The 26,805-nt window shown below is 37.3% G+C and overlaps 2 protein-coding genes across 17 annotated transcripts in view; one reads left to right on the top strand and one right to left on the bottom strand.

Moving 5' to 3' along the window:
* DNAJB4 (DnaJ heat shock protein family (Hsp40) member B4) overlaps positions 1–1,062 on the bottom strand; it is a 28,020-nt gene extending 26,958 nt beyond the window's left edge. The window contains exon 1 of one of the 2 annotated variants that reach the window (XM_075759752.1): positions 929–1,062. The gene's annotated coding sequence lies outside the window, so the exon portion shown is untranslated. The other variant, XM_075759753.1, reaches the window with a different exon arrangement.
* Positions 1,063–1,347: 285 nt separating this feature from the next.
* The window catches only part of FUBP1 (far upstream element binding protein 1), a 36,467-nt gene continuing 11,009 nt past the window's right edge, over positions 1,348–26,805 (top strand). The window contains exons 1-22 of one of the 15 annotated variants that reach the window (XR_012836517.1): positions 1,363–1,568; positions 2,767–2,857; positions 3,835–3,897; positions 4,734–4,772; positions 5,113–5,152; positions 5,987–6,036; positions 6,129–6,200; positions 6,484–6,541; positions 8,066–8,228; positions 8,320–8,418; positions 8,502–8,603; positions 9,254–9,356; positions 9,441–9,541; positions 10,146–10,287; positions 11,522–11,682; positions 12,522–12,676; positions 12,765–12,844; positions 15,750–15,878; positions 16,554–16,628; positions 21,510–21,655; positions 24,155–25,266; positions 26,544–26,761. Coding sequence is in view for 13 of the 15 variants with exons in the window: in XM_075759695.1 (XP_075615810.1) it covers positions 1,455–1,568; positions 2,767–2,857; positions 3,835–3,897; positions 4,734–4,772; positions 5,113–5,152; positions 5,987–6,036; positions 6,129–6,200; positions 6,484–6,541; positions 8,066–8,228; positions 8,320–8,418; positions 8,502–8,603; positions 9,254–9,356; positions 9,441–9,541; positions 10,146–10,287; positions 11,522–11,682; positions 12,522–12,676; positions 12,765–12,844; positions 15,750–15,878; positions 16,554–16,628; positions 21,510–21,655; positions 24,155–24,202; positions 25,127–25,132 (2,037 nt within the window). In the remaining 2 variants the exon portion in view is untranslated. Of the gene's footprint in view, positions 1,569–1,842; positions 1,968–2,766; positions 2,858–3,834; positions 3,898–4,733; positions 4,773–5,112; positions 5,153–5,986; positions 6,037–6,128; positions 6,201–6,483; positions 6,542–8,065; positions 8,229–8,319; positions 8,419–8,501; positions 8,604–9,253; positions 9,357–9,440; positions 9,542–10,145; positions 10,288–11,521; positions 11,683–12,521; positions 12,677–12,764; positions 12,845–15,749; positions 15,879–16,553; positions 16,629–21,509; positions 21,656–22,026; positions 22,648–24,154; positions 26,762–26,805 lie in introns of those variants that run through there. The other 14 variants (XM_075759695.1, XM_075759701.1, XM_075759698.1 and 11 more) reach the window with 14 other exon arrangements.

Genomic DNA, 26,805 nt, shown 5'->3' with positions numbered 1-26,805 from the left:
TAGTCTCTACTGCTATGATAGCTAAGTAGATATTCTATGACCTTATCTAGATGTGAAGCCTTTGCAACACCGTCATCCATATTCAGCATAACAGTCCATCCCCACCAGGTCGTAGGGCCTAAACAGGGCCCAGATTAAAGCAGTACTAGCTCCAATTTTTCATTAAAGCTTATGCAGCCAAGAACACACACACGCCCCACTCGTAAAAACTGTATAACGGTAGTTTCAACTAAGAAATAAACAATCGTGGACGCGGCAGGAGAAGGCAAGTGAAGCTCCTGAAAGATGAAAGGAAAAAGCCTGGCTCGTTTCGCGGGGCAGTGGAACAGCCGAAAAGCCGCGCAAAGCAACCGACCGGCCGCGCCTGAAGAGACACAACAGGCAAAATGCCGCGAGGGGCGCGGCGGGGGGGACAGGCCGGCGCCCCGCCTCACCGCCGGCTCTGCCCTCTCGGCTCAATCGCTCTGCCTCTCCGCGGGGGTCGGGAACAAGCCCAGCAAGGCGCCCCTCGCCTCTCCAGCTACAGTAAAGCCTGCAGCACTAGACGCCGAGATTTCTCCCCCGCAAACGGAGTTTGTCTTAATTTCCCTAGCCGTCCCGCGTCACACGGTGGGCACACCGACAGCGGCAGGCGGCCGCGCACCGCGAAGCGCCGCGGCACGACATTACGAGGAGCCCCTCCACAGGGCACCACCGCGCTAAGGCGGGAAGAAGGCCCGGTTTCCCCCCCTCCGCTCAGGGCTTAGGACAGCATCACTGCTACCTCCACCGCCCGCTCCTCAGTCAGCCCGGGAACCAGTCGGGAAGGAACAGAGCCACCACAGCGCCAAATGCCTCCCCAGGCGCAGTCCAACGCGGGCAGGCGGCCAAGCTGCAGCGCTGCCGGTTGCCCTCGGGCCCCCCTCCGTTACCTCCCTCACGCACTCACCCAACTGACGCCGCCTCAGACACCTCCCGACCAGCCTCGCTCCCAGCAGCCTCCGCGCCTCAGGCGCGGCTCCCCCTCACGCACCCACGGCTCGAAACCAAATCACGCGAGATCTGCCCAACACCCACCCGCAGGGCCTCGGGCGCAGCGCTGCACTCCCCCGCCTCCAATCCCCTCGTACCACGTGACTCCCACTACCCTATCACTAGGTGTCTCTAACAGCTCGTGTGACTATGGAAACATCGCGGCCTCGCCTCGCCTCGCCCCGCCCCCCCCGCTTCGGGGGTGCTGATGCTCGGCGCGCGGCGTGGGGGGGAGAAGGGCCGGGCGAAACGCCGCGAGGCTTCTTCGTCGTTCTCCGGCACCCCTGTGAAATCTCGCCTGAAGTCTCGCGAGGTTAGGGTGCTTTCCCTCCCCCCTCCCCGAGCACGATGCCGCGCAGGAATGTGAAAGGCTCCCGCCCGCCGCCATTTTCTTTCTTTCTTGGCAGGCAGCGAGTGGGGCAGGAAGCGGTGGCTGAGCGAGTATGGCGGACTATTCCACGGTGCCCCCTCCTGCTTCGGGTGCGCCTGGGGGAGGCGGCGGTGGAGGTGGAGGAGTGAACGATGCCTTTAAAGACGCTCTGCAGCGGGCTAGGCAGGTGTGTGTTTGTAACGTGGCTCTGCCAAATCAATGGGCGCTCGGGTCCTGGGGCCTGGAGGCAGCCGCTGATCAGGCCGCGGCGCCTGAGCCGCGGGAGGAGTTAGCGGGCTGCGCCTTGACGACGCTCGGCTCTGGGGAGACGTGAGGAGGGGGCCCCTCCGCCAGTATGTGTCTGTGGGCTGGGGGGGTGCGCGGGGGGGGAGCTTTGTCCCGTGCTCTCGCCCCACTCCGCGCACGCCGCGGCGAGCGGCCGCGCCGCCCTCCCTCCTTGGGCGGTGAAAGGTTTTTCCAGTCAGTCTCCGGTTCCCTCCGCTCCGCCATTATCCGCTAGCAGTCTGGACGCCCGCAGCGCCCCGGCTCGGCCCGAAGTGCTCCGCGCCATCGCGGGGCGGCAGGGGTGAGCGGAGCGGCACTGCGGGGTCCCTACTGCCGGCCTGCGGGGAGGCAAAATCTGGGCTGGCGGCTGGCGGCGCGCCGTGTTATCGGGAGCCCGGTGCCTTGCTGGGCCCTTCGGGCGGTGGAGGGGCAGGAGGGAGGGCGGCTCCGCCGCGCGGCCCATATTGTGTTCCCCGAGGCGCCCTCGGTGCCCGCTAACCTGTTCAGACCGGTTGGAAAGTGCTGCGGCCTGCGGAGCGAAGGCGGCGAGGGCTGTCTTTTCGGAAGTTCTTTATCCCGAAGTTTTATTTTGTAGCATTTGCACCACGGGCGATGTTTTCATTATTTCTCGGGCAAAATTTTCGCTTCGTCTGGTAATAACTCGTCGCGGGTTTGGCAATATTTGAAGACCTGCAGTAGTCGAGACGGCTAAGGTTTGAAATACTTCTAGCGGTCAGACCCTCTGTGAGATACTGCAGTTTTTCGGGAAGCGTAGGTAGAAAAGGAAAAGCCGTTTTTAGAAAAAAGTTTCTTCTGTTTGAAGGACAGGGTTGTTTTGTTTTGTTTTCAACCGATGAAGAAAATACAGGAAATATAGGAAGCTTTGTTGTTGAAGGATGAGCACAAGTTACTTGAAGACATTAAAAAATAAAATTTCTGTGAGCACAACTGTTTCTAGCAGCAGCTTTCTATTTACTTATTTACAGTCATTTCGATATGCGTTGTCGAAATCACCTAAAATTGTTTAGAAAACCTGGAATAAATGCGGGCTGATTGTTGTTTTTTTTTTTTTTTTCTCACAACATCTGCCTTTTGTTTAGATTGCAGCAAAAATTGGAGGAGATGCTGGCACATCAATGAATTCAAACGACTACGGTTATGGAGGACAAAAAAGACCTCTTGAGGATGGAGGTATGCACTTATTGCTGCTGCATTTATTTTTGTTCAGTATGGCCATGGTGCAGAAAGATTGCAGGTGGTTTTTTTTGTTTGCAGGGTTTTTTTTCTGTAACACAGCATAAAAACATTTTGTTCCCTTTATAGATCATGACATGCTCTTTCATTTTCAGTTTAATGGGGAAATTTGTTTTAAACCATTGTGCTCTAACCTGAAGTGAATGTAAACCTGGTTTAAAATATTTTAAATGTGGTTTAAATGCTGTAAAGAGGAAAATGTGTGCGGGGGGGGGCAGATAAATTCATGGTTGAGAAACGCTTACACAGGTATGTCATTTAAGTCTTTTGTTGTTGTGTAGGACTGATTACAGCTTAAATTACAATTAGAATAAAAAGTGTTTGCTTCTTAAATTTGATTGTTTCATATACTTTATTACTACACAGTTTCAAATAAAAGTATTAATGCATTTCATTGTAAAAGCATAGGACTTTAAAAAAAGACAGGAAAGTAAATTTTCTACCTTGTACACTTTTGCTTAGTCTAGTATTTAAACCTGTAGCATGTGTGAACCCTGATAAGATCATACTTAAATCTTCTGACTTCTTGCAGCTTTTTGGATTTGCCTTATACTGCAGTAAAGTTTTCTCCTGAAATGTGTGTGTCATCTTCTGTCTCTTACTAAGCAGCCAGTTTGAACTTAACAGGGTTTGATATGTTTAATATACACACGAAATCCTGGCTACATTGTGGAAAAAAACTTCAGAGCTTGTTGAAATGTTCTCATAGGTCTCACAAAAGACCAATGCCTTTTTTTTCCTTTAAAAGGATTGAAACTCAGTCTACAGAATGTAACTAAGGCTTTATATCAGGAGTTCTTGTGTCCTGTAATAAAGTTTTTTTTTCTATTAACGGTGAGGTTTTTAATATACAAAAATGAGCTAATGATGCTTCAGATGATATATGTAATGTATTCTTTTTATTTTATGTGTAGATGGCTCTTGGACAAGTCCGAGCAGTACAACACACTGGGAGGGAATGCCCTCTCCTTTTAAAGGCAGGAATTTTTATTTATTACCTGTGTTTAGTATGTAAACATGACATAAACTAGTGGATCTTTCTGGATTGACACAAATATTTCTTGAAATATGTGTCTGAGTTTTTGCTGCACATAAATTATGGTGGTTCATGTAACCTTTATTTTGGGGTGGGAAGGAAGCATCTGAAGTCTTATCTTTTCAGATATAGGTTAATTATGCCTTTTATTCCTTTACTGTACAGAAAGGATTTGGATGGTAGTGATGTAGTTGCTTTGAATCTGCTTTTTTTTGAAGTTTTATGCTATGAAATGCTTGATATTTGGATAGGAATTTCATACCAACATTCAGATTGAGATTGCATTGTCATGTCATACTGTTGTATTTTCAGATGTTTGATCTAGATTTGTGGTCATTGTCAGATTATTTTTTTTCTTTAAATCATTGTTGATTTTTGTGTGGATTTGATTTTTTTTCTTTTTTTACTATAGAAGCATCATTAGCTTGAGAAACCAACAGAGCTAAACTTTGTTCCTTGTCTTAGTTAAGTTTCAGTGACTGGGTATCTATGAGCAATCTACGGTGTGTTTTGAAAACTGCCTTTTCTTAAACTACTTGAATAGATAATATGGAAAAACCTAACATCTTTTCAGATATACTAACCAAGTGCTGAGTGTTCGTCAGATTCTTTCTTTTATTCAGATGATCAACTCCCTGAAATTGGAGAAAAAAAAAAAAAGAAAAAAAAAAGGAAAGGGGGACTAAAATACTCTGGAAAGTTACAATTCACACTGAAAGGTGTAAACACTTCTTGAATTTCTTGGCAAAAAAAATTTTAAAAATCTTAATTTTGCAGATCAACCAGATGCTAAGAAAGTTGCTCCTCAGAATGACTGTAAGTAATTTTTATTTTGTTTCCAAAAAAAACCTTAAAAGTGTAACATTGTCAGAACAAGAATTTTGAAACAGTGTTCTGGTAGGTGATACTTGAATCAGTAAGATCAAAAGAATGTTTGAGTGTTTATATCTTGTTTTCTTGAAGCAGTGCAGTCTGCTTTGTGAAACTGACAATGACCTTAGCAACAGCTGAGAATCTTTTTAGCTGTTTTTAAACCTCTTGATAAAACTTCCTGAAAGGTCACCTTGGACAAAAGTTGAGTTTTGTTATCAAAGGAGAAGCTTGGTTGTAAATTATACTACATGTTTGAGTTTAATTTTAACAAATTTGTTTATAGCTTTTGGAAATCAGCTACCACCGATGCATCAACAGCAAAGGTAAGAGTTACGCTACATCTTATGTAGAGTTTTCTTTTTTACTGAAAGAAAACAGTTTCAAGATTTTTTTTTTTTTCTGAAAAAGTGGTATTGATGCATGAAGAAATTACTCTCTGTGTGATCTGTTGAAATTGAGCTTCAGCCAGTTGCAAGCCAAACACTTAAAATGCATCTACATTGCTGTCTCTTTCTCATCACAGCCTAGGCTGTGCATCAGGCTTAATAAAATGAAAATGCATTGCTGGTTTTTATTACTTGAGCATAGGTAGCATAACCAGAAGTTGGAAGCAGATCTGAAGGGGAAGCTATCTTGTAAACAAAAAGAAAAACTAATGGATTGAAAAAATACTTTTTTTTTTCTTTTCAGATTTAACACAGTGTATTGCTCAGTCATCTGCATTTGCTACAACTTAGTACTTTTCTGCACTCATTTCTTCCCTAAACAACCACTTGCAACTATTATGCTTTGCTGGTTTTGGTAGATGAGATGCTGAAATGTGTGTATTTTCAGCATACTTCAGTGGATATACAGATGAAACTTAAAATGCTACACTGGCCTTTTCTGTATCACAGATCTGTTAATAGTAAAGAGGATGAAGGAAAACTTAGATTGATTCGTGTTATACTTGAACTTTTTGTGGTCACTTTTGTATATTAGTTTACTTAGTATTGTGCTTGCATAATGATTTTTAAAGTTAATGGAAGGCAAGTAAGCTCGAGTGATAGTGGGGGCACTAGCTTTCTTCAGTTTAACAGGAGGTTATATATAAATTTAATGCCAGTTTGGTCTCTGAATGGTCGTTTGTCTTTTGTTTGATTTAACGTTCTGTGTAGGTCTGTGATGACAGAGGAGTACAAAGTTCCAGATGGGATGGTTGGATTCAGTAAGTAGTATGGATGTGGTGTTGTGGTATGGTGAGGGCTGTTAGCAGATGCTGTTAATACAAATAATCTTTCTGTATTTTCTTTCTCCAAGTAATTGGCAGAGGTGGAGAGCAGATCTCGCGTATACAGCAAGAGTCTGGCTGTAAAATACAGATTGCACCTGGTAATTATTTGTTGGGTTTTTTCTTTGTTTATTTTGGTGGGGTTTTTTTGGTAGAAAGTTCAGAAGGCTGATGATTGCTTCTAGTTGCCTGAACCTTCATTTAAGGTATATTTTAATGTTTTCAGCTAATCATGATTATCACGGTCTAAAGAAATGCAAAATATTGCAATACACTGATTATTCTACTTCAGTGAACTTCCAGTAGTTTCTATATTATGTTTGATTTCATAATCTGTTTCTGACTTAACACTACGACTGAATTGGTTTTATTTTATGACCATAGATAGTGGAGGCCTGCCTGAAAGATCATGTATGCTAACTGGAACACCAGAGTCTGTTCAGTAAGTAAAACAAATTCCGTGTGTTCATATTTAACTGTACAATACACTTTGGGTTTTTTAGATCTAAATATAGTATCTAAATAGTATGTTCATAATACATGGTTTTCCTCTACTGAAGAGGCAGTCTAGTGACAGTTAAATGTATACATAAGAAAAAAGGATCTAACTGCAAGTTCAGGGCCTTCAACATACTTGGAATTTTAAGACAAAAATATGGGACTTCAACATTTTCAAGTCCAAATTTTGTTGTAGATAATACTTAGCTAACCATGCACTGATTTTGGCTTGAGAATGAGATGTGGGAATGTATGCTGGAAAGGAATGTGTGCTGAAAAGAAACTCTGTATTAACTATAAATTGGAAGATCGCAGTGAAAACTTGGAAAATTGGTAATGGGTAAGAGTTACTCAAAGCCCAGCTCGTCAGAGTTCTTAAATGTCTTTAGTATAAATTAACGTATACCAAAAGTTAGGAGAGTGATGTTTGTGTAATATGTATCAGCAAAGTTAATTTTTGCCTTCCTGTGTTCAGGAAAGATGATGATAGAAATGATTTTTTTAATTTTGTTTTTGTTTTTTACTTCATGTTTGCAGGTAAGGCCTGCAGCTACATGTTTTCCTTTGGGAAGGTAGCATGGCATTCTTCTCTTATGTTGCTGCCAAGCAGACTGCTGTTAATTAAGTCATTCCTTTATGGGAATTTTCTTCCTAATTATAGTTTATTCTGCTCATGTATTAGAGGGAGAAGTTTTTAACTAATGTTAGGACTGTAACCATGATTTTACTCTGATGACAACTGACATGTGTGGTGAATTGCTTTTGTCCACTTGTAGTAAAGGTTACAAAGTACAAATGTCCTTACTTTGCATGCGGAGTCAAGCAACATCTATCACAGTACTTGGTGTTAAAACTAGGTTTATTTTACAGCCGGGGTCGCGGTGCTGTGCCATTTTATAAAACTTAAAATAGATCAGCCTGAAGATTGACTGTTAGTAGATTAAAGAAAAATTACTGTCAAATGAGACATTACCTGAATTGCTACTGAAATTAAGCAAAGTTAGAAAAAGTTTTCCATTTGGTGATTTATTTATTTAATGCACTTAAAAAGATAAACTGTAACAATTTCAAATCTTCTGATATGGATTTTTTTTTTTTTTTAGTTTTTTAAAGAGCAAGGTTTCCATCTTTTGTTCTGAATTAAGGTTTGATCAATGTAACTATATTCCAGGATGATGGTCATGTTTGAGCAGATAACTTTTACTTATGTGTGTTTGGTAAAGAACCACTTTTCGTGTTCTGACATTGAGGTGGTTTTAGGTCTACCACATTATCTTGCAATTAGTTTCTCAAGTTACTGTTAACAGATTTACTGAGTTTGGCTCACATCTCTTAGTGATAGTAATTATATTTCTTCTGCAGAAACTTTTCAAATTAAAAAAAAATTAAAATTTCCAAGCAGAATAGATGTGGGCAAGTGATACTTGTAGGAATAAGTGTATTTATAAATGTACATATTTCTTCACAGATCAGCAAAAAGATTACTTGATCAGATAGTTGAAAAGGGAAGACCTGCACCTGGCTTTCATCATGGTGATGGACCTGGAAATGCAGTCCAAGAAATTATGATTCCAGCAAGTAAAGCAGGATTAGTTATTGGAAAGGGTGGAGAGACAATTAAACAATTACAGGTGTGTGTGTGTGTGTATATATCTTCTTTTAAACATGTGATACCCACTCAAATCCAGATTGGATATTATTGACCTCCCTTCTGTCAAATAGGAGCGGGCAGGTGTCAAAATGGTCATGATTCAAGATGGTCCACAGAACACTGGTGCAGACAAGCCCCTTAGGATAACTGGAGATCCTTACAAAGTTCAAGTAAGGAGTCCTTCAGAATTCAGAGCATTTTAAAATCCATTCTGATGTTGCAGTACCTAAATGAACTTTCATTCTTCTTTTAGCAAGCCAAGGAAATGGTGCTGGAGTTAATTCGTGATCAAGGTGGCTTTAGAGAGGTGCGCAACGAATATGGGTCAAGAATAGGAGGAAATGAAGGGATAGACGTAAGCATGGTTGAAAAACTTGTTACCTGTATTTTGAGATGTTAACATTAAAATGTTAAGCTGGGTAATACCACTGAAAGCTCTTAAACAGATTCCAAAAGTGATTGTGGCGTGTAAGTATTACTTGATCACTGCTGAAATTATGACTTTAAATGGTGCGCAGCATTCACTTTATCAGCAGTTCTGAACAGTTTTCAGCTAGCTGGAGTTCTGTAGCGAATAAATTTTAAGGCTAAGTATATAATGTCATTATAGAAATTAGAGTTTGGCCTTTACAGAAGTCTACCTGTTGTGCAAGTCATGAGCTTATAACCTCATCATAGGTGAGGCTGAAAGTTTCATCTGCTAGAATCTGCAGCTTAGGCCTGTTAGAACTTCCGTTCTTTGATTATGAGAAGCATAATATCCACTGGAATTGCTGCCACTATGAGAACTTAGAGTGCATAGCATCTTCTTCTTTTTGATGCTTTTGACCAGTATTAGCTAGGCTTGTGACTTGGTGTTAAAAAATTAACACTTCAGAAAGCTTTAAGTGGCATAGAGCTGGCCCTAGTTTACCATTTTAATATGTGACCCTTTAATTGTGTGAATTTGGTAGGAATATGCGCATCATCAACATCTTGACTTTTTTTTTTTTTTTCCTCTTTAAGGTTCCAATACCACGATTTGCTGTAGGTATTGTAATTGGAAGAAATGGAGAGATGATAAAAAAGATACAGAACGATGCTGGTGTTAGGATCCAGTTTAAACCAGGTTGGTAACAGGTTCATAAGTTTCTGTGAATTGAGTGTAAATTTACTGGATTACATATACTGGAATAGTTCATTTTTATTCCAGATGATGGAACAACTCCAGATAGAATAGCCCAAATCACTGGGCCTCCTGACAGATGTCAGCATGCTGCAGAAATTATTACAGATCTCCTTCGAAGTGTTCAGGTTGGATAATATGTTGTTTACCACTTAAAATCTCCTGCCAGACTTTTGAAAAGACTTAAAATTTTAAAAATGAGTGTGTAACTACAGAAAATATTTTAATGGTGTCATTTGAATCTACTTCAAAGTTCAGTCTGGAATATGAGTGTTTGTTGTTACAGTTTTGCAAGTGTCAGGGTGATAATGATAATACTGATTCAAAGTCATGGCAGTTCTTGATCTGACTGATTTTAGAGCTGCTGCTTCTGTTGTCTTAATAGCCAATGTGCTGTTACTTTTGGTTGTAAACGGTGTTTGAAAGACTCTTTAAATGCCTATTTTGAGATGAGCCCCACTGCTGTGCTTACAGAAGGCAGACAGAAATTCTGTCTTTGTACATGTAAAACTTCCTACTTCTTCCATATACTTTCCTTCTTCATCTTTCATATGCAGAATTGTGAAGAACATCTTTTAAAATGTAATTTAGGTCTTCTGGAAAAGATACTATTTTTAACTACCGAAGCTAGTAGTAAATATTTTTTTTTCTTATGTGATGTAACCAGTTGGCATTGATAATTTGTTTGCAGTAATTTTTATAGAACATGCTAATGTTGCTTTTTCTTTTTAGGCTGGTAACCCTGGTGGACCAGGGCCTGGTGGTCGAGGAAGGGGTAGAGGCCAAGGCAACTGGAACATGGGGCCTCCTGGTGGATTACAAGAATTCAATTTTATTGTTCCCACTGGCAAAACTGGATTAATCATTGGCAAAGGCAATATATCTTATATATACATGTATCTATATGTAGTTAAACTCTCAGCTTTTCTATTTGTACAAATGGCCATACTAGAGAGATATGTCAAGAGAAGCCTTTGCAAATAGTTTCATGTACAGTAGAGCAACATAATACTGCTAAATTTTAACACTCCTAATATTCTTTTCAGGTTTTCCTCACCAAACCATATACCCCAGTAGTTAAAAGTCAAGAACAAATCAATTTATCTAACCCATTTTTTTAAAGTGATAAATACTGATTTACATTGGTAGTGTTTGGTAGATTCTTAGATGATGTATCTTACAATTAACTTGCATTTGATACTGCTTGATTAGCCTAGTGTTATTGCATCTATAACTCACTCTTAAAACTAATTTTCACATATTCCAGTGAAGATGTTTTACAGTGGAATCCTGTAATAATTTCTTATGTGTGTGTTTATTAAAATAATTCTCAAATAATTTTGTTTTAAAAATAATTTACTGTATGCTTCTAAATGAATCTTAATCTTTTGTTTGTAATGTGTTTTCCAGACACACCAAATAGGCTGACATAGTTCAGTTCTTGACCTGGAAGGTTGATTGAAATTTTTTATTATTATTTATTTTTTAAATGCCAAATGACCCCTGTTTTGAAAACTTTGTGCCTACTAATGATACAAGTAACTTCTCGGGATCCTGTAAGAGGAGGAACTAGTTTAGGAAATTTAACTTTCTGGTTTTAGTGCACTGCAAAAAATGTGGACTTTACCATCTGGTCAGCTGCTGGTGGTTGGTTTGTGGGTTTTTTTGTTGTTGGGTTTGGGTTTCTTTTTTTTTTTTTTTTTTTTTTAATCTGTGCTTGCCTGCTGCTTCATAGGGAGGTTAGGCTTTAAGGTTGTATTTACTGATAACTGTGGGTACTGTTTGTTATTCATGTCTAATCTTACATCTTTACATGAATGGAAGAAAAGACAGCATTGTAGGAATTCCTTGCTGTTCTTTCTGAGTAACAATATTGTGATCTTTAATACAAAACATAATTTATTTTTACTAGTTTATTGCAACCAAAGCTCTATACTACACTGAAAAGGCTTTTTTTAAATTGTTGTTAGAATGTTCTTGTATGGCTCAAAAATAGATGGTTTTTTCCTTCTCTGTCTTCAGCTTCCATGTACAGTTGACTTTATCTGATTTGAATCTTCGTATTTTGGCTTTAATGCCTGTCATAAAAACTGTATGTTACATTGTAGGTGGTGAAACTATTAAAAGCATAAGCCAGCAGTCTGGTGCTAGAATAGAACTTCAAAGAAATCCTCCACCTAATGCGGATCCAAACATGAAGATGTTTACTATCCGTGGAACACCTCAGCAAATAGATTATGCACGACAACTTATAGAAGAAAAGATTGGAGTGAGTGTATAACTATATTTTGGTTTACTATTATAACTAAACAGAATAGGAAGCAAGTCTCCTTTGTTGAGACTTTTCTTCCATTTTACTTCCCAATTACTTCATCAGATAATAAATTATTAATAATAAATGGTAATCTATAAAGTAATATAAACATATACTTGATGCACCAAAAGGAGCAAAAAGTTGAAATGGACAGAAACAGTTGCTTTCTTCAGTGTACTATAGTGTATTTTGTAATAATGTGTTCTTGAAGATGCCCACTTTCTCATGATGAAAAATTTGACAACTTCAAAGATATCCTTGATACCGTTAAAGCTACTAAACTCTGTGTTTACTTTTTCAGTCTCAGTATGTTTAGATAGAGTTTTAATCCAAGTTTACACTCTTTAAATTCACTGCACTTTTTTGTGTGTATGTATGTAACGAGATTTACTACCTGTTTTTTGTACAAACAGATTTAATTGGCAAGATTAGCCAGATTTAGATGTATCAGTTTGTTTTAAAATGTTGATACTCTTGTTTTAGTGTTTGGGGTTTTTTTAATGTAACTTGTGGAAAAATCCATGTTTATTTATAAAATTCTTTATTTCCTTAAGAACTGAAATAAATGCAGCTTTTTAGGTGCTATTACTGCCATGGCTGCTTTTAACTCTCTTCTTTAACTAGCCATAAGCCTAATTAATCTTCAAAAAGACTTTTGTCCAGTGAAATGTCTTTATTTAAAAACAGTCAAACCTTTTGGATTATATTCTTAAAGTGTTCAGACTTATACTTCTAAACTGCTGAGAAACGGAGGACTTCAAGGTTTATTTTCATGTGTGCTACTCTTGTTACAGGGTCCAGTAAATCCATTGGGTCCACCTGTTCCCCATGGACCCCATGGTGTTGTTCCTGGCCCACATGGACCTCCTGGGCCACCAGGTCCTGGTGCTCCCATGGGACCATATAACCCAGCTCCTTATAATCCAGGGCCTCCTGGCCCTGCACCTCAGTAAGTACTGCTTCAGCCAGCTTCCTTTTTTGTAGGGTGACCCTGGGACTAGCTTTCACTGCATATGTATGACTTGATCTTTTTATAGTGGTCCTCCAGCTCCGTATGCTCCACAAGGATGGGGAAATGCTTATCCACACTGGCAGCCACCAAATCCACCAGATCCTGGTAAGAAATGTCGCAGGTGTACTGTCATGTGGATATACTTTGAGCACATCCATTTTGTCCTTGCAAGTTTATATGTTTTCGCAATTAATTAGTGTTACACTGGTAAATGTGAAAAAGCTCCTATTCTCCAGGCCTTTTTTTACTGATTGTCACTTTACATGTGTCTTATGCTTTCTACATATTGCTTGTGAGATGCTGAAATTCAGTTGTTACAGTTGGAATATGCTGCTTTACTAAATGTTATTGGTATTGCATCCCAATTTATGATACTTTTTGCAAGACTCTTGGTTAACTGATTTTGTGCAAATCAGTTCATTTTTCTTACAATGGATGTTTTTACATGAAGCTCTTTAATGAGGATGTTTTCTTTTCCTAACAGTCAATGACTTTGTATTTTATTTTAAACAGTGCCACTTAGAATCTCACTCATTCTGACTTTGCACAGTTTATGCTATATTACATATTTCTAGCTTTTGTTGACCTGTATGAGGATTGCTTCTCAGATCGTGATACAAATGTATTTTGTTCAGTCCTTTTTGAGGGATAAAACTTCTGTTGAACTGCTGTTAATACAGTAAAACTGGTTAGCACTATGTATTTCAAACTTTTGCTTACAAAAGTTTTGTATTTTCTTCTGAAACCCATCTTTGTAGAATCTGTTTCTTCTGTTTCTGTTTATCTTTGTCAAGACCGGGAGTTTTTACTTAATTACAACTTCCCGAAGTTTTAGTGTCCTGCTTTTAAGTTACATCCTTTGGTTGGACTAGAGCATATGGGGGAACGGAACTGCAGTCACAGAAGGCATGGTAAGGCTAGATGCTTGAGTCACTTCCACCTCATTTGTTTGAGGTAGAGCTGCTTCAAAACTTGAGCCAAAAGATCTCATTTCTGTTATAAATAGAGTAAGTATCTTCTGATAGCCACGGGTCCTGACACAAGCTTCACTAGTGAAAAAGGGAAGGGCTTTGGAGGATGTTAGCGTCTACAGAAAATTCTACTCACGTTCAAGCCTTTTGTATATCCTTTCTTGGCAAAGAACCATCTCTGGTTTCATTTCCCCTAACTTTTTATAAAAGATATTGCTCTGCATGCATTCAGTTTAGTATTTAAAAATGCCCGTTGTCATTATTTAAAAGTAGAATGATTCACAGTGACTTGACGTGGAAGTTTCAGCACACCAAAAGTGTCATTTAATCCAAAACCACTGCCAAAATGTTACAGCCTTTTTCATACCACCTTTTATTTTTTTGTAAAGTAACTCACTCACATAAAGATCTGTAAGAAAAATGGCAAATAACTTGATGCTATCTTGGTGATGATTTTATCACCTTTTTTTGATGAATACTTTTAAAAATTAAGTTTCCTTCCGTGCAGTTGAAGTTGGTGTTTCTTTCAACTGGCATTTATTTGGATGAGGTTTGTACAGTTGTCCACTTAGTTGCTCAGTGTCACATGGGTTATTTTAGTATTTTTTTCAGAGGTACTTTCTCCAGAACCATGCTTGCCTCTTGTCATGTGAAAGTGGAGCTAGTTACTGCAGTCAGATTTCTTTGGAAATTTAATGAATCCTGCTCTGTGTTCTTCTATTCTAGAGAAGTAGCTACTAAGGGGAAGGAGGGGGGGAACTGAGCAATGGCTTATTTGATATTTGCAGGTAACCGTAGAATATAGTATGTATTAGTTTAAATCTGCTGTTGTTGATGGAAGCAGTGTAATTTAAGAAGGAAACAGCGTGTTAACATTGTTTTCTGTATGCTGATACTACTGTGTGCATTTTAAGTGGTTACATCTTACCTTAATGCTAAATGAGATATTGCAAGAAATTGATTGTGTTATGCATTTCTTCTCCCTGAAGGCCTTTTTTTCAGGGGATTTCTTCTTTCTCTTCCATTAGTCACTGCCTTGCCTATTTTGAGTTTTGGGGGAAATATACTTCATTCACATATATAGTTATTCTAAAGTATCAGTTGTGTCAGTGTCTTTATGTGAAATTCTTTCCTCAGTTGGCTGCATTTCTTTGCAGATATTTTTAGTCTTTAAGGATCTAAATGATGTTAAAGGATGCTGGTTCTGTTGTAGAACATTATGTTCTCTAATAGCAGATTTGCACTTTTTGTGGATTGCCAGTCTGGTAATGTGCTCAATCTCTGATTCAGCAAGAATAAGCCTTTCGAAATGGCTCTATGTGAAAAACAGAGAAATAAGGCTCTAGGAAGCAGCATTGTTGGCCTACCTAGATGTAGTTAAAAATAAGGACAGTGTGGAGATAGCAACATTTGCATCTTCTGCAGCTGTTATTTGTTATACTAAAGAGCTGTAAGTAAACAGTGATGCTTTATAGCCATGCATGGGGATTCAGTTTCTTAAAATACTACGTGTTTCTGTTTTTTACTGTTACTTTAAAGTTTAGCTGACAAGCATTGCAAATACCTAGTAAGATTTGTATTCTTCTGTTTCAGAAATACATATTTGACATGCCTCCTCCACCTCTGCCAGTCTCGTTAGTGTGAGGTTATAACAAAAGTAAAATCACTGAAATTGGTGCTGGAATGATTCATTTTTGCTCCCATTTAGTAATATGACTGTTTATTTAAACTTTAAAATCTGTTTCTGTTTATCACATTTAAAAATAAATACATGGCGTTGTAGTAGTAAGGTTCTAGAATGATTATATCTCATGAGTCCTATGACAGCATATTTTGTACAATACACTTGTCTGAAAAGGGATTGAAATTTTATGCTAGAAAGAAAGGATACTTGAAAGATGTACATGGTTATTTAGTTTAGAAGGATTTTTCCTTGGAGGAAAATATGAGTGCTTAGGGGACAGGGTTAATTCAGGACAGCATTCTGTTTGTACTACTCTTATAAATGTTGGTTGTTTTTTTTTTTTTTTTTCCCATAGGTAAGCCAGGAACAGATCCCAATTCAGCAGCGTGGGCAGCTTATTATGCTCACTACTATCAGCAGCAAGCACAGCCACCACCTGCAGCCCCTCCTGGTGGACCAGCTACAACCCAAACTAATGGACAAGGTAGCGGTTTAGTAAAATGAATAAATTTCTCATTGCTGGGGGTATAGGTGCCCCATTATTTGTTATTGTTGTCTTCATCTATTGAATAAGCTAACTGTAAGGTAGCTGGTTTTCTTGGAAAACTCTTGCTAATAGCCTTGAACATAGCTTTTCTTAATTTCAGCAGTAATAAGGGTAATGTATTTATCTTGTAATATACTCCAAAGAGAATTTTGCTGCAACTTGGGCTGACGTAATGACGTCTACATAGTGCAGTTAGTCATGAGTAAAAATGGAAAGAGCTAAACTGTTGATTGCCATTTGCTTAAACAGTTGCATCACTTCCAGTGGTTTTAGGACAATTACTGCTGTAGTATTTAGCTGTATTAATATAATTGTTGTGCCTGGATGAGGCTTACCACTTAAATTTTATGTAGTATTTTGTACTGTGAATGGTGTGCGCTTCCTGAATCTTGAAAATGTGCTGAACACTTTAAACAATTGTTTGATTCTTTGTGGTGTCTTTTACTAATTGTTTATATTTGTAGTAGCTTTTACCACATAGGTTTATAGTGTCAGATTTGAGTGATGTTATTTGGGATTATTACTGAAAAATTCAGCTGATTATTTGTAAATTGTTCTATGTATGAAACAAAACCCAGTAGTTTTATTTTGGCTATTTTTAATGTAATTCAGGAGATCAGCCAAACCCAGCACCAGCAGGGCAGGTTGACTATACCAAGGCCTGGGAGGAGTACTACAAAAAAATGGGTACGTGTGCATGCTTTTCTTCTGTTGTTGCATAGTAGAGTGTTTTAGGAGACTTGCTTATCTTGTTTGATGAGTTGATTTTTTTGGTGGTGGGTTTTTTTTAACCCAAAAAATAAAAACGGACAATCCATGTGTCTTCTGAGCCATATACTGCTAGAGGCCCTGAACCCTGCAGAAAAATAGACTTATAATTTGTGTTGTGTTTAAGGCTTTGACTTGTACTCATGCTAGCAATTAGCTTTGCAAAAATACTTCATACCTAATGAGATGTCTATATTTGATCACTAGGAAACAACATCTTTTAACTACTTCCATCTGAGTATTTTTAAGTATATTTTTAAAGTATATTTCATAAGTTTTGGAATTCAACTTGGATCTACTTTATGACATTATTGTTTGTCTTATTTGGTAGTTGTTTCCTAATGCTCTTAAGATTACATATAATTATTTTGTTTAATTGTAACTTACTTTCTGTGTTCCAGGTTATTAAAGCATCATAACTAGCTTTCATTTATATCATGCCCTTTTTTAAGTAGTATTTGCTTTGCAGCACTGAAGAGCTCTGTTTAAACTGCAGGTTATATATTGTTGCTAGCTTTTATAAGTCAGCTCAAGCAAAATACTTTGAAAAACTGAAGTGTATTTGCTTAAGTTGATGATGTCATGATTTACTGAATAAGGAAGGAATAGGTGGTCTTGATGCATTGGCAGAAGGTGCTACTATCTTTTAAATCACGGGAATGTGTTGCAGGTCAGTGTTACTGTCCACAGCGCCCTCCCATGGATATTGTTGATACAAATTTGTATACTGAGGACTAGTGAGCCGATGAATGCCAGTGCTTTCGTTGGTATCTCTGACCAGACACATAGCAGCATCTAGTTTGGATTTTTTTGCTTGTTTGGGTGGGAGGGTTTGCTGAGTTTTTTGCCCTCTTCCAACTGCACTCTGTTTTCTTGTGGAATATTAAAAAGCATTTGAAGTTGAGATCAATAGTGTGTTTAATTCCTCTTACCAGCCTTCTACCAGGCCAATCTCAAATTATTTGCCAAGACATAACTACCTTTGTTCTTCTTTATTTTGGTACAACATCAGTGATGATATGAAAGAGAATACATAATGATGGTTTACTTCAAGAATTGTGTATCAGACTAAGAAAATTGCAGCAGAACTCCCAAACATGCAATTTTTAAGATGTGATGGGCCTTTCCATTTTTCCTCTTCCTGTTTATTTAACTACTTTTTTTCAATTTACTGTTGCTGTTAGTTCAGCTCACATTATTCAATGCAAAGTTGTGGGCTTATTTTCACTGCCTTTTTAAGAATTTGTATTTTGTTGATAGGGGCTCTGCCATCTTTCTAACTTGCTATCTCTGGAAAGCAAAGTTTGGGTTGCACTAGTCTTGCATATGTTGTAATTAAATAATAGCTAATTATAAGGTGTTGGGAGAGAGTTTCTGGGAGCAAGTCCAAAGAAGAGTGTGAACCCAAAAAAGATAGACACTGGGAGATGTAAAGAATTGCTCTTAAAATGCAAAATTAAAATAAATCCCAAGACAACAATCAAATAGGAGGAAGAACAGAAGGACAGTTCTGATCTTCATTTTTCTAGTTCAAATTGAGTTCTTTGCCTGAAGGAGATCTCTTGATGTCTGGACCTGTATAACTTGACTGTGTAAATCATGAGAACTTTTTACTTCTTCAGCATGTTGAAAATTTGGGTATGAAAGATATTCTCTTAAGATGTTTGATGTGAAAACTCTAAAGCATTCCTGAATATTCCCATCAAAACCATAACACTGTTTTCCAAAGTGGCTTCCTGCTGGTGCAGTATGACTTGGCTAATCACAAAGAACACTCCTAATTTTTTCAGTGTATGAAAATAACCTGTTTTCCAACTCACAAATATAACGGCAAAGTCCATCTTCTTTTTCAGACTCTTGTTTTGGTCAGTGACTATTGCTTTTAGTAGCAAATATAATTAAAAATAAGACTGAAAAGTTAGTAAAATTATTTACGCACACTGGTAAGTTACTGTATGTGGATCTTGTAGGTGACCCAGACCATCTATTTGCCTGGTGTACCCTACTTGATAAATTCAGAAAATTTGTTTTAAAGTTCCCTTGAGTATTACCAGGTAACGAGACAGTAGTTTAGCTTTTGCAGACATGTAGATGCTGTTATCTTGAATTGGAGACATAGTATTTTTATTTTTCCCTACAAGAGCTGAAATAAAGATTTGTGTAACTGGACCCTAAAAATCTCCATAGGATAACACCTCCCTCTAAACATGATGCCATATTTTAATAAATGATCTATATGTTACCATAGGAGTTTGTAAATTTATCATTTAAAGTCATTCTAATATATCGTGGAGTTGATTTATAGTTAAGGGATTCCATACTAAAATAGTGCAACTTGTTCTTTAATTGTAGCAAGGAAGAGGACAAAGGACAGTTTTCACTTATTAGAATCACCCTTGATGATTTGCACGGTGGAAGAACTGTAGATTTATCTGGCATTTTCTTTCTTAGCCTTCCTTAATGGGAAGGTATTCTGTTTTTCTTGTATTTCCTTTGTATGTATTTTATTAATCTTGTTTGTTAGTGTTCCAGTTGAATCTGGATAGTAATGAGCATGTACTGTTTCAGTGCAGTTCTGTACACTGAAAAGGAGTTTTGACTAAACTGCTGAATTCCGTGTGTAGGTTCAGGATTGCTTGCAGTACTTGGTAGGAGAACGATGCAGCTAAAATACTTTGAATTTTTACTAATGCATTTTGGGACAGAAGTCTAGTTTGACATCTTTTATTAGATGTTAAACATCCTATGTTTGATTTATTTGAATTTCAACACTGCCTTGGGATAGCTGGCTGAGTGTCAGAAGATTCTTGGCTCATAATGCACAAAAAATGCCTTATCTTTGACATTCAGCTGTGCAGACAGGTATGACATAGCTAAATAATTTGTGATTATAATTATTACCTCATAAATTAAGTGAACTTGTGATAAGTGTATCCTGGGATAATTTGTAACCATATTAAAGATCATTTTGGTTAAGATAATTGATCAGAATTGTAAATTGTAAGTTGTTACAAATTATAAGTATAAATAAGTAAAATGTGATTTCAGTTCTTAAGACTTGAAGAAATTGAAGTAAGTTTTTCTAGGAGAACAATTCCTTTTACTATATAACCAAAAAAGTGATGGAGAGGGGGTTTTTTAGTATAACTACGGTATAAGTGAAAAAGCTGTGTAAGTTGTATGGCGGGTTGGAAAATGGAAGATTATATTTTGAAGATGTTCAGGATAATGCTTTGCCAAATGTTCAGATTCTCTGCTCGCACTTAATGTTTTTAAGAGGATTGGGAGAATACACTTCTGTGTAAGAGGAGTGTGGATAGCTAGTATTTTTCATGTAAATTTGCTGTGTAAAAGTATTTAAAAAACAAACCCAACCTTCTATCTCATACCCTAGAAAACAGTTCGTTATAATTTTTGATACTTGTGTTTCCCAGAAAGTTGCTCAGTGGTCTTGTATCCAAATAACAGGTGAGATGTTTTCAGGTAGGACTGAAAACTTTGATCCCTTGTCGTGTGGAAGCTGCCCCTTTGTCTTCATAGCAGAACAGAAGATTAGGTGCACGTGGAATTGCACAGGTTGCAGGCTTGCATTTTGCTTGGATTTACTTGATGTAGTGTGATTGGATGTGGTGTTTTGGGCTTTTTTTGTAGTATCCTGGAAAAAAACTTGGAGGTGGTGAGTTTTCAGTAATATCCTAATTCTGACTGTAAAACTTTGATTTGAAAAAATAACCCTTTAAGAATGTAGATCACAAAAATGTCTTATCACGGTAGTAAAAGTTGTTCTGGTTTGGAAGTTCAAGAAACTTCTAATGAACACATAAAACCCTTCTGTCTGGATGCATGCAAGTGTGAGGACAGATGATTGGATAGAGGATAGAGTGTGGTGTTCTGCTTGTAGTCAGGTATGTTCTGCAGTAGTAATTGTAAAAGCACCTTTCAGATAAAAAAATTGTGAAAAAGGTAGTAGTAATAAGTGGAGCATGTTTGATGAAATAAGAAAATGAAAAGAGGAAGTAAAGATGTCTGTGACAAACCTTCCTTGGAAGAACAGCATGGCTGAGGTCCTAAGCAGTTGGCTGTAGTTTGTTTGGTTTTTTTTTTCTGGATACACTAAAGAGTCCTCTGTATTAGTCTATTGCCTTTATAGAGCTGTTAAGCTGCAAGTTGGTTTTGTTGGAAGGACTGGTAGTTCTTAGCCGTAAAGTGTGGAGGAGAGTGTATGTGTACGTGTGTTTGTGTACACATCACTATTTCTAGAGGATCGGAACTTAAGCAAAGGTTGGAAGGAGAAGATTCAGGACTAACCTGTGGTGGAGTAAAGGTTTACATTTATTAATGCTCTTTTTGAAAAATGTAATCTTCAGTAACCTAGCAGTTGCATTAAGGAGGCCAAAATTGGGGTAGTGAATGAATTAGCATCTGGTGAATTAATTAGTGCAGTCTGTACAATAAGACAGTCAGTGTAGGTGGAATACAAAAAATAATCTTGCCTGTTGACCTGTATTTTAATTTAAATGCTACTGGTTGTGTAGGTCAGCAGGCTTTAAAGACTTTTGTTCTGGAATATGAGTCAAAAGGTGGAAAAACTGCCCTTACGGTTCCTCAGTTTTGCTTCACGTGGGAATCATTACATTAAAATAATAGGATGAGCGGTTAGGTAAAAAAAGGCCACAAGATTATTTAAAAGCCTTGGAGGAATATTGCAAGAAGCTAGGTGATGTTCGTTAGGCAGCGTGATTTTGAAATTTTCTCACCTCTATTGCAGCCACAAAGCTATATAATTTTAATTATTCACAGGTCAAGCAGTTCCTGCCCCTGCTGGGGCTCCGCCCGGTGGTCAGCCAGATTACAGTGCAGCATGGGCTGAGTACTACAGACAACAGGCAGCGTATTACGCCCAGACAAGCCCACAGGGAATGCCACAACATCCTCCAGCACCACAGGTATAAATTTTTAAGTGTTTTTTGGCTGGCTTCCGTTTCAGTGGTTATAGATATTTTTATGCATGTCTCCTGCTTTGTTACCTTTGGAGTATGCATCTTTTTTTCTAGCAAAATAACTATCAGAATAATTAATAGATGACTTTGTTTACCTGATAACTTGAGTTCTGTATCTATCCATATGTTTGGTGATTACGGTTTTTTTTTTTAAAAAGAAAAACTTTCTCCTCCCAGGGTTTTGAAAACCATGCAAGAAGCCACCACCATTTACATTAACCAATTTTTCTTTCTTAAAGGCTTCACTCCTGAGTTAGCTCGATTTAAAGGATTTTCTTTAACTTTTTGTGTATCTCTTATGTATCTCTTCTGCACAGGGCCAATAATAAGAAGTGGACAATACAGTATTTGCTTCATTGTGTGGGGGAAAAAACCTTTGTTAAATGTATGGATGCAGACGCCTTGATGAAGATCTTAATTTTGTTTGGTTAAAAAAATAGTGTTTTTTGAAAATGTACAAAATATCTATCACTACTGATAGGAGGTAATATTTCTGTGTAGAAATGGAAAATGGTTTGTTTTTAGTATTAGTGTAGATGTACACATTCCAGCAAATGTATTTGCAATTATGTGGTCAATGCTTTGTGATATAAATGTACTTTTTCAATGTATTCTTTATCACTTTTAAAATGCCTGTTTTGTGCTTTACAATAAATAATATGAAACCTCCTGTGTCGGTAAGTTGGATATGTGGGTATATAAAGAATTATAGGATTGATTTGCAACGTTGAATCAAGGTACCTGTACACAAATAAGATATTTTTTCCCCCCCATGAAACCTTGTTGAGTTTAAAAACTTGTCGTTAGCATGTTTTTCCCCTCTTGCAGAATAGTTGTAGATGGAGGATCTTTCATTCATTGTATTTTGCTGCCTAGCACCAGTAATCTTGATACCTTAATTTTCTTTCTATTTGATTAAAACTGCATGTGTTTAAGAAGGTGATTTTTTGGCATACTTCCATTGCATTAACAGTGAAATTTCCTTTTATACATGACCACTGTTTCAGTCCTGTGCAGCTGCTATAACAGATAACTTTTGTTCTTAATTGAATACTTCAAAACTGTTCCTGCATAACTATTTTATGGATTTTTCAGACTAGTTATAAATTTATATTTTAAGTGTAATGTGCTTAAGCCTTCAGTTTAAAGTAGTCCACTTCAAAATTCAGTGTAGAAAAGTCAATGTGGTATGCATAGTAGAAATTGCATCTGTCCTTAAAACGCTGTTTTGTTTGAGTGGTGGGGAGTGGTTGAGAACTTCCTGCAGAGCAGATAACTTCTGTTTTTGTAAATAGTCAAGTATTTGAATCAATTGATTATTTTTTTATATATACTTGAAATTTCTTATTGCTCTAATGCTCATGCTAAAAAGCTGATTCTCTTGAAATCCTATGTTTGCTCTTTGCATATTTATTGGCTCTTTGCATATATTAGACTACATGCAATACAGTCTGTCTTGCCATTGTCTGTTGAAGTGCAGGTTTGATCCAGCCAGTATAGAACTAGCTCTATAGGGGTGAGGAGGACTGTGCTGTGTATCATCCTTGATTGTTCCTTCAAGGAGCATTGCACTGTAAGTACATCAGAATGACAAATTGATGAACTGCAACAGTATCTTTTTGTCAATGTTCCACATAATGAAAATGCCATACTTGTGTGACTATTATGTTGGAATACAGTGCTGATATCTTAGGAAATCATAATTGCTTCTTAATTCAGAAACATAGGTTTGCGTGTATATATATATACACATACACATAATATGAGCTTTGTGGGTAAGTATTCCTGAAACGTTTAGCAATAGCTAAAGAAAATCATGTTTCTGTTTAATTGAGTAATAGTTTTTTTCATGAGTACTCCTGAGACAGCTGTTTCATTCAGTGTTTTAAAGTATGCATATCGTAACATTGAAGTCTTTGGAACCACTTGTTAGACAGAAGTTGTCTTTGTCTTCAGATAGTTTGCAGATATGTAGTCATGTAGGTATGTTTTAAATAATTCTATAACTGTTACTTGCTTTTTCTTTTGGAACACCGTATTGTTGCTTTGAGAATACATCTTTTTAGGGTGGCTGCACAGAGAAGTAAAAGTTAAGGCTTGAAAATTGAAGTAGTTTATTCAGATAATTAGCAATGTATGTATTGTGCTGTAGAAATAGAAGGAATTATTTTTATCCCTTTTAAAATTAGGAATTATTCTGGTAGTTTAAGAAAGGCTAGGACAGTATTTGCTATCTTTAGGGTATGAAGTTTAATAGTTCAGATATTTTGCATGGTATTTTGTAGATAACATTATAGAATGGTGCATTTATTATGTACTAAACTGAGCAAAATTAAATTCACTGGATTCTTTATCATTCACAAAATGGAGGCTGTTGATTTTTGATTCATTTAAGGTATAAAATCTTTATTAATTGCAAACAGTGCAATTATTTATACTTCACAGTGCCTTCCCAGACCTTCCACCTTAGGTTCTGCTGCAAAAAAGCAACAGGTAAGCACAACCTAAGGAAGTATATAAATCAATATATTTCAGTACATTAATGTTGTCCCTGTGAGATCTTTGTGGTTGTGTATTGAAAAGCAATCTGCTGCTTCCCCAAATGCATTGTTATTCACAGTTCCATTTCAGTGGAAAGTCTTAAGTTTTCAAACAACTGTTTATATTTCTAGGTAAATATGTATTTTATATATATATTATTTTTTTTAGAAAAGATTAGTAGATTGCAGTAATTAAACTTGATCAGAATAAGTAATTTTTGTTATTTTTCCTCAGATAGCTAATTGTTGCAATTAAAGAATCAAACCTTTAAAATATGTAGGAATTACTTTGGTTAGAAACGTCAACAGCCTTCACAAATGTTTTTTGTAATAGGGCACTATTCCCACAGTAAACTCGTAAGACCTAAATATAAGAATATGATTTCTTGTTGTTATCACTGAACTTGATAACTTGTCTTACAGTTATAGTGTGTTAGTGGAATTTTTAGCTAACTTAGTTTGCTTATTCATACTTGACATGGTAGGAAAACAGATTATGGAGTTTGAGGTTAGTATGTTTTAACTGAAAAAGCATGTGCACCAATTAAATGTTAACAGTACAGCAATTAATATTTTATATAGCAGTCAGTGTATCCTGTTTCTTGATACTTAAACTGAATTGCTGTATATTTTGATAGTTTAAAATGTTTGTATGTCTTATAGATGGTCTGGTACAGGTTTTTGTTGCTGGGTTTTGTTGGTTGGTTTGGTTTTGGTTTTGTTTCATTTTTAGCTTAAAGTAAAGCAGCATCTATTTGGTTTTGGTTTTTTGTTGATTAATCTGTTTCTAAAATGTGCTGCTCATCTTTCAAAAGTCCTGCTTATCTGTACATCAAAGGAAAATATTCAAAAATACTGCCTTCATTTTCACACACAGTGCTGAAGATGCTGCAAGCACCAAATCATAGCTCATAGAATCAGGTCCTGAGATAGTTACTACCAGTAAAGAGGAATCCTTTGAGTGTATGCCATTGGTGAGCCGATGAGCATGGACCATAGAAGGGCTCCATGTAGAAGGTAAAATTGGCAAAAACATAACAGATTTGAAATGTATCCCATACATAATGGTGTAGGGTATAATTTTTGTTTTGATCACTTTTCATTCTTTAAAGTATTATTTGTTTGACCATAAATGTTCCATAATCTGTTAAGTTTTTTAAACTGTGATTTAATAATATAAACCATCTATTTTATTTTATATTCTTCTAAACAGCCAAGCTTAGACATATTGAATTTTTGAACTAAATTAATAGTTGTGCTTCAGTTTCTCAAGCCACTTAATATTTCATCTGTAGTTTAATACGTAACTTCATTTTTGACATGAGAAAAGGTTAGGTGTGTACCATTTCGATTTTGATACTGTGAATTTAGTGTTGAGGTGAGTCATTTGTTCACTGCCTTTTTTTCTTCAACTGTTGTTGCTAAAATATCTTAACAGTTTTTCAATTGTAAATTTAGCCAGTGGGAGGAGATAGAGAAAAATAAGCCAGTTTATTGGAATGTTGCTAGTGTGTGGAAGATGAGATGTTCTTGTGTGTAGCATTTGAGGTGTACTGACTTCCAGCTTTCTCACTGCTGGGCGTACGGGCATGGTATTTTGTGCTAAGCATAGTGTTTATCTTTCAACTCTGTCTCCAAACGCATCGTTCTTAGGAGAACAGAAGATAGATTGTTGAAGTTATCCTGATCCAAAAAGATAACCAGACTTCCTTAGAAATGTAATTAACTTGTCCAAAAGGTGTCTTTAAATGTTTCCTGCTTTTTTTTTCCACCCCCTTAGAGTCCCACAAATTAAGTAGAATGTGAAGAGTAAGAAAAGTTTAAAAAGGAAGCATAATGTTCAAAGTAGGAAAAGCGTTTTCATATCACTTTCTGCAGCCTATACTTTAATATGACATGAAATAAAATGTCACATGGATAATCTTCAATCTAGCATGATCATAAGTCATCTGTTTAAGTTGTCCAGGCAGACAGTATCATTGTTCGCTTGCACAGCCTGTCTTGAAATATTTCATCTTTTTACTTAGTGATATTTTATTGGGTGATAGAAACTGTTTTCTCCCCTGTTCTCTTCCAAAGTAATTTTAAGTTTTCCATTGCATGCTAAAAGCTTTTTATTTTGCTTTTTTTCTGGAAGTGGGGGGAGGAAGGGAGGATTGGGCTTTTCAGAAAGCATACAGTTGACAGGATTCCCTCTTCCTAGTAATAGCTTATAAAAATCTTATGTATGCACAAATATTTCTCTTGCGTGCATGTGAAATGCCTTTTCGTCCTGAGAAAAGTGTTCTCTGCAGAAACTACCCGTGTGTAAAAAGAAGATTGGCTTTAAAAGGCAACTGTGATGGGAACAGTGTCTTAGGGAGATGCAGCTTGGACTTGAGGTAAATTGAATGCTTTACAAAAATGTGGTTTTGAGCTTGCATTGACATTGTATGTAATATGGGTACACGTTAACTGTATAATGTTTTTTGTATGGTTTTTCTCAATAAATGTAAACTGATGGATAATAATAGCAATGTTTTTGTCTTTTTTTTTTATGCTTCTATCCCTGCCTTC

The sequence above is a fragment of the Balearica regulorum genome, chromosome 8 (genome assembly GCF_011004875.1).
Source record: "Balearica regulorum gibbericeps isolate bBalReg1 chromosome 8, bBalReg1.pri, whole genome shotgun sequence".
Taxonomy (NCBI): Eukaryota; Metazoa; Chordata; class Aves; order Gruiformes; family Gruidae; genus Balearica; species Balearica regulorum.
Note: the sequence above shows the minus strand (reverse complement) of the source record. Positions and strands in the feature narration are given on the sequence as shown.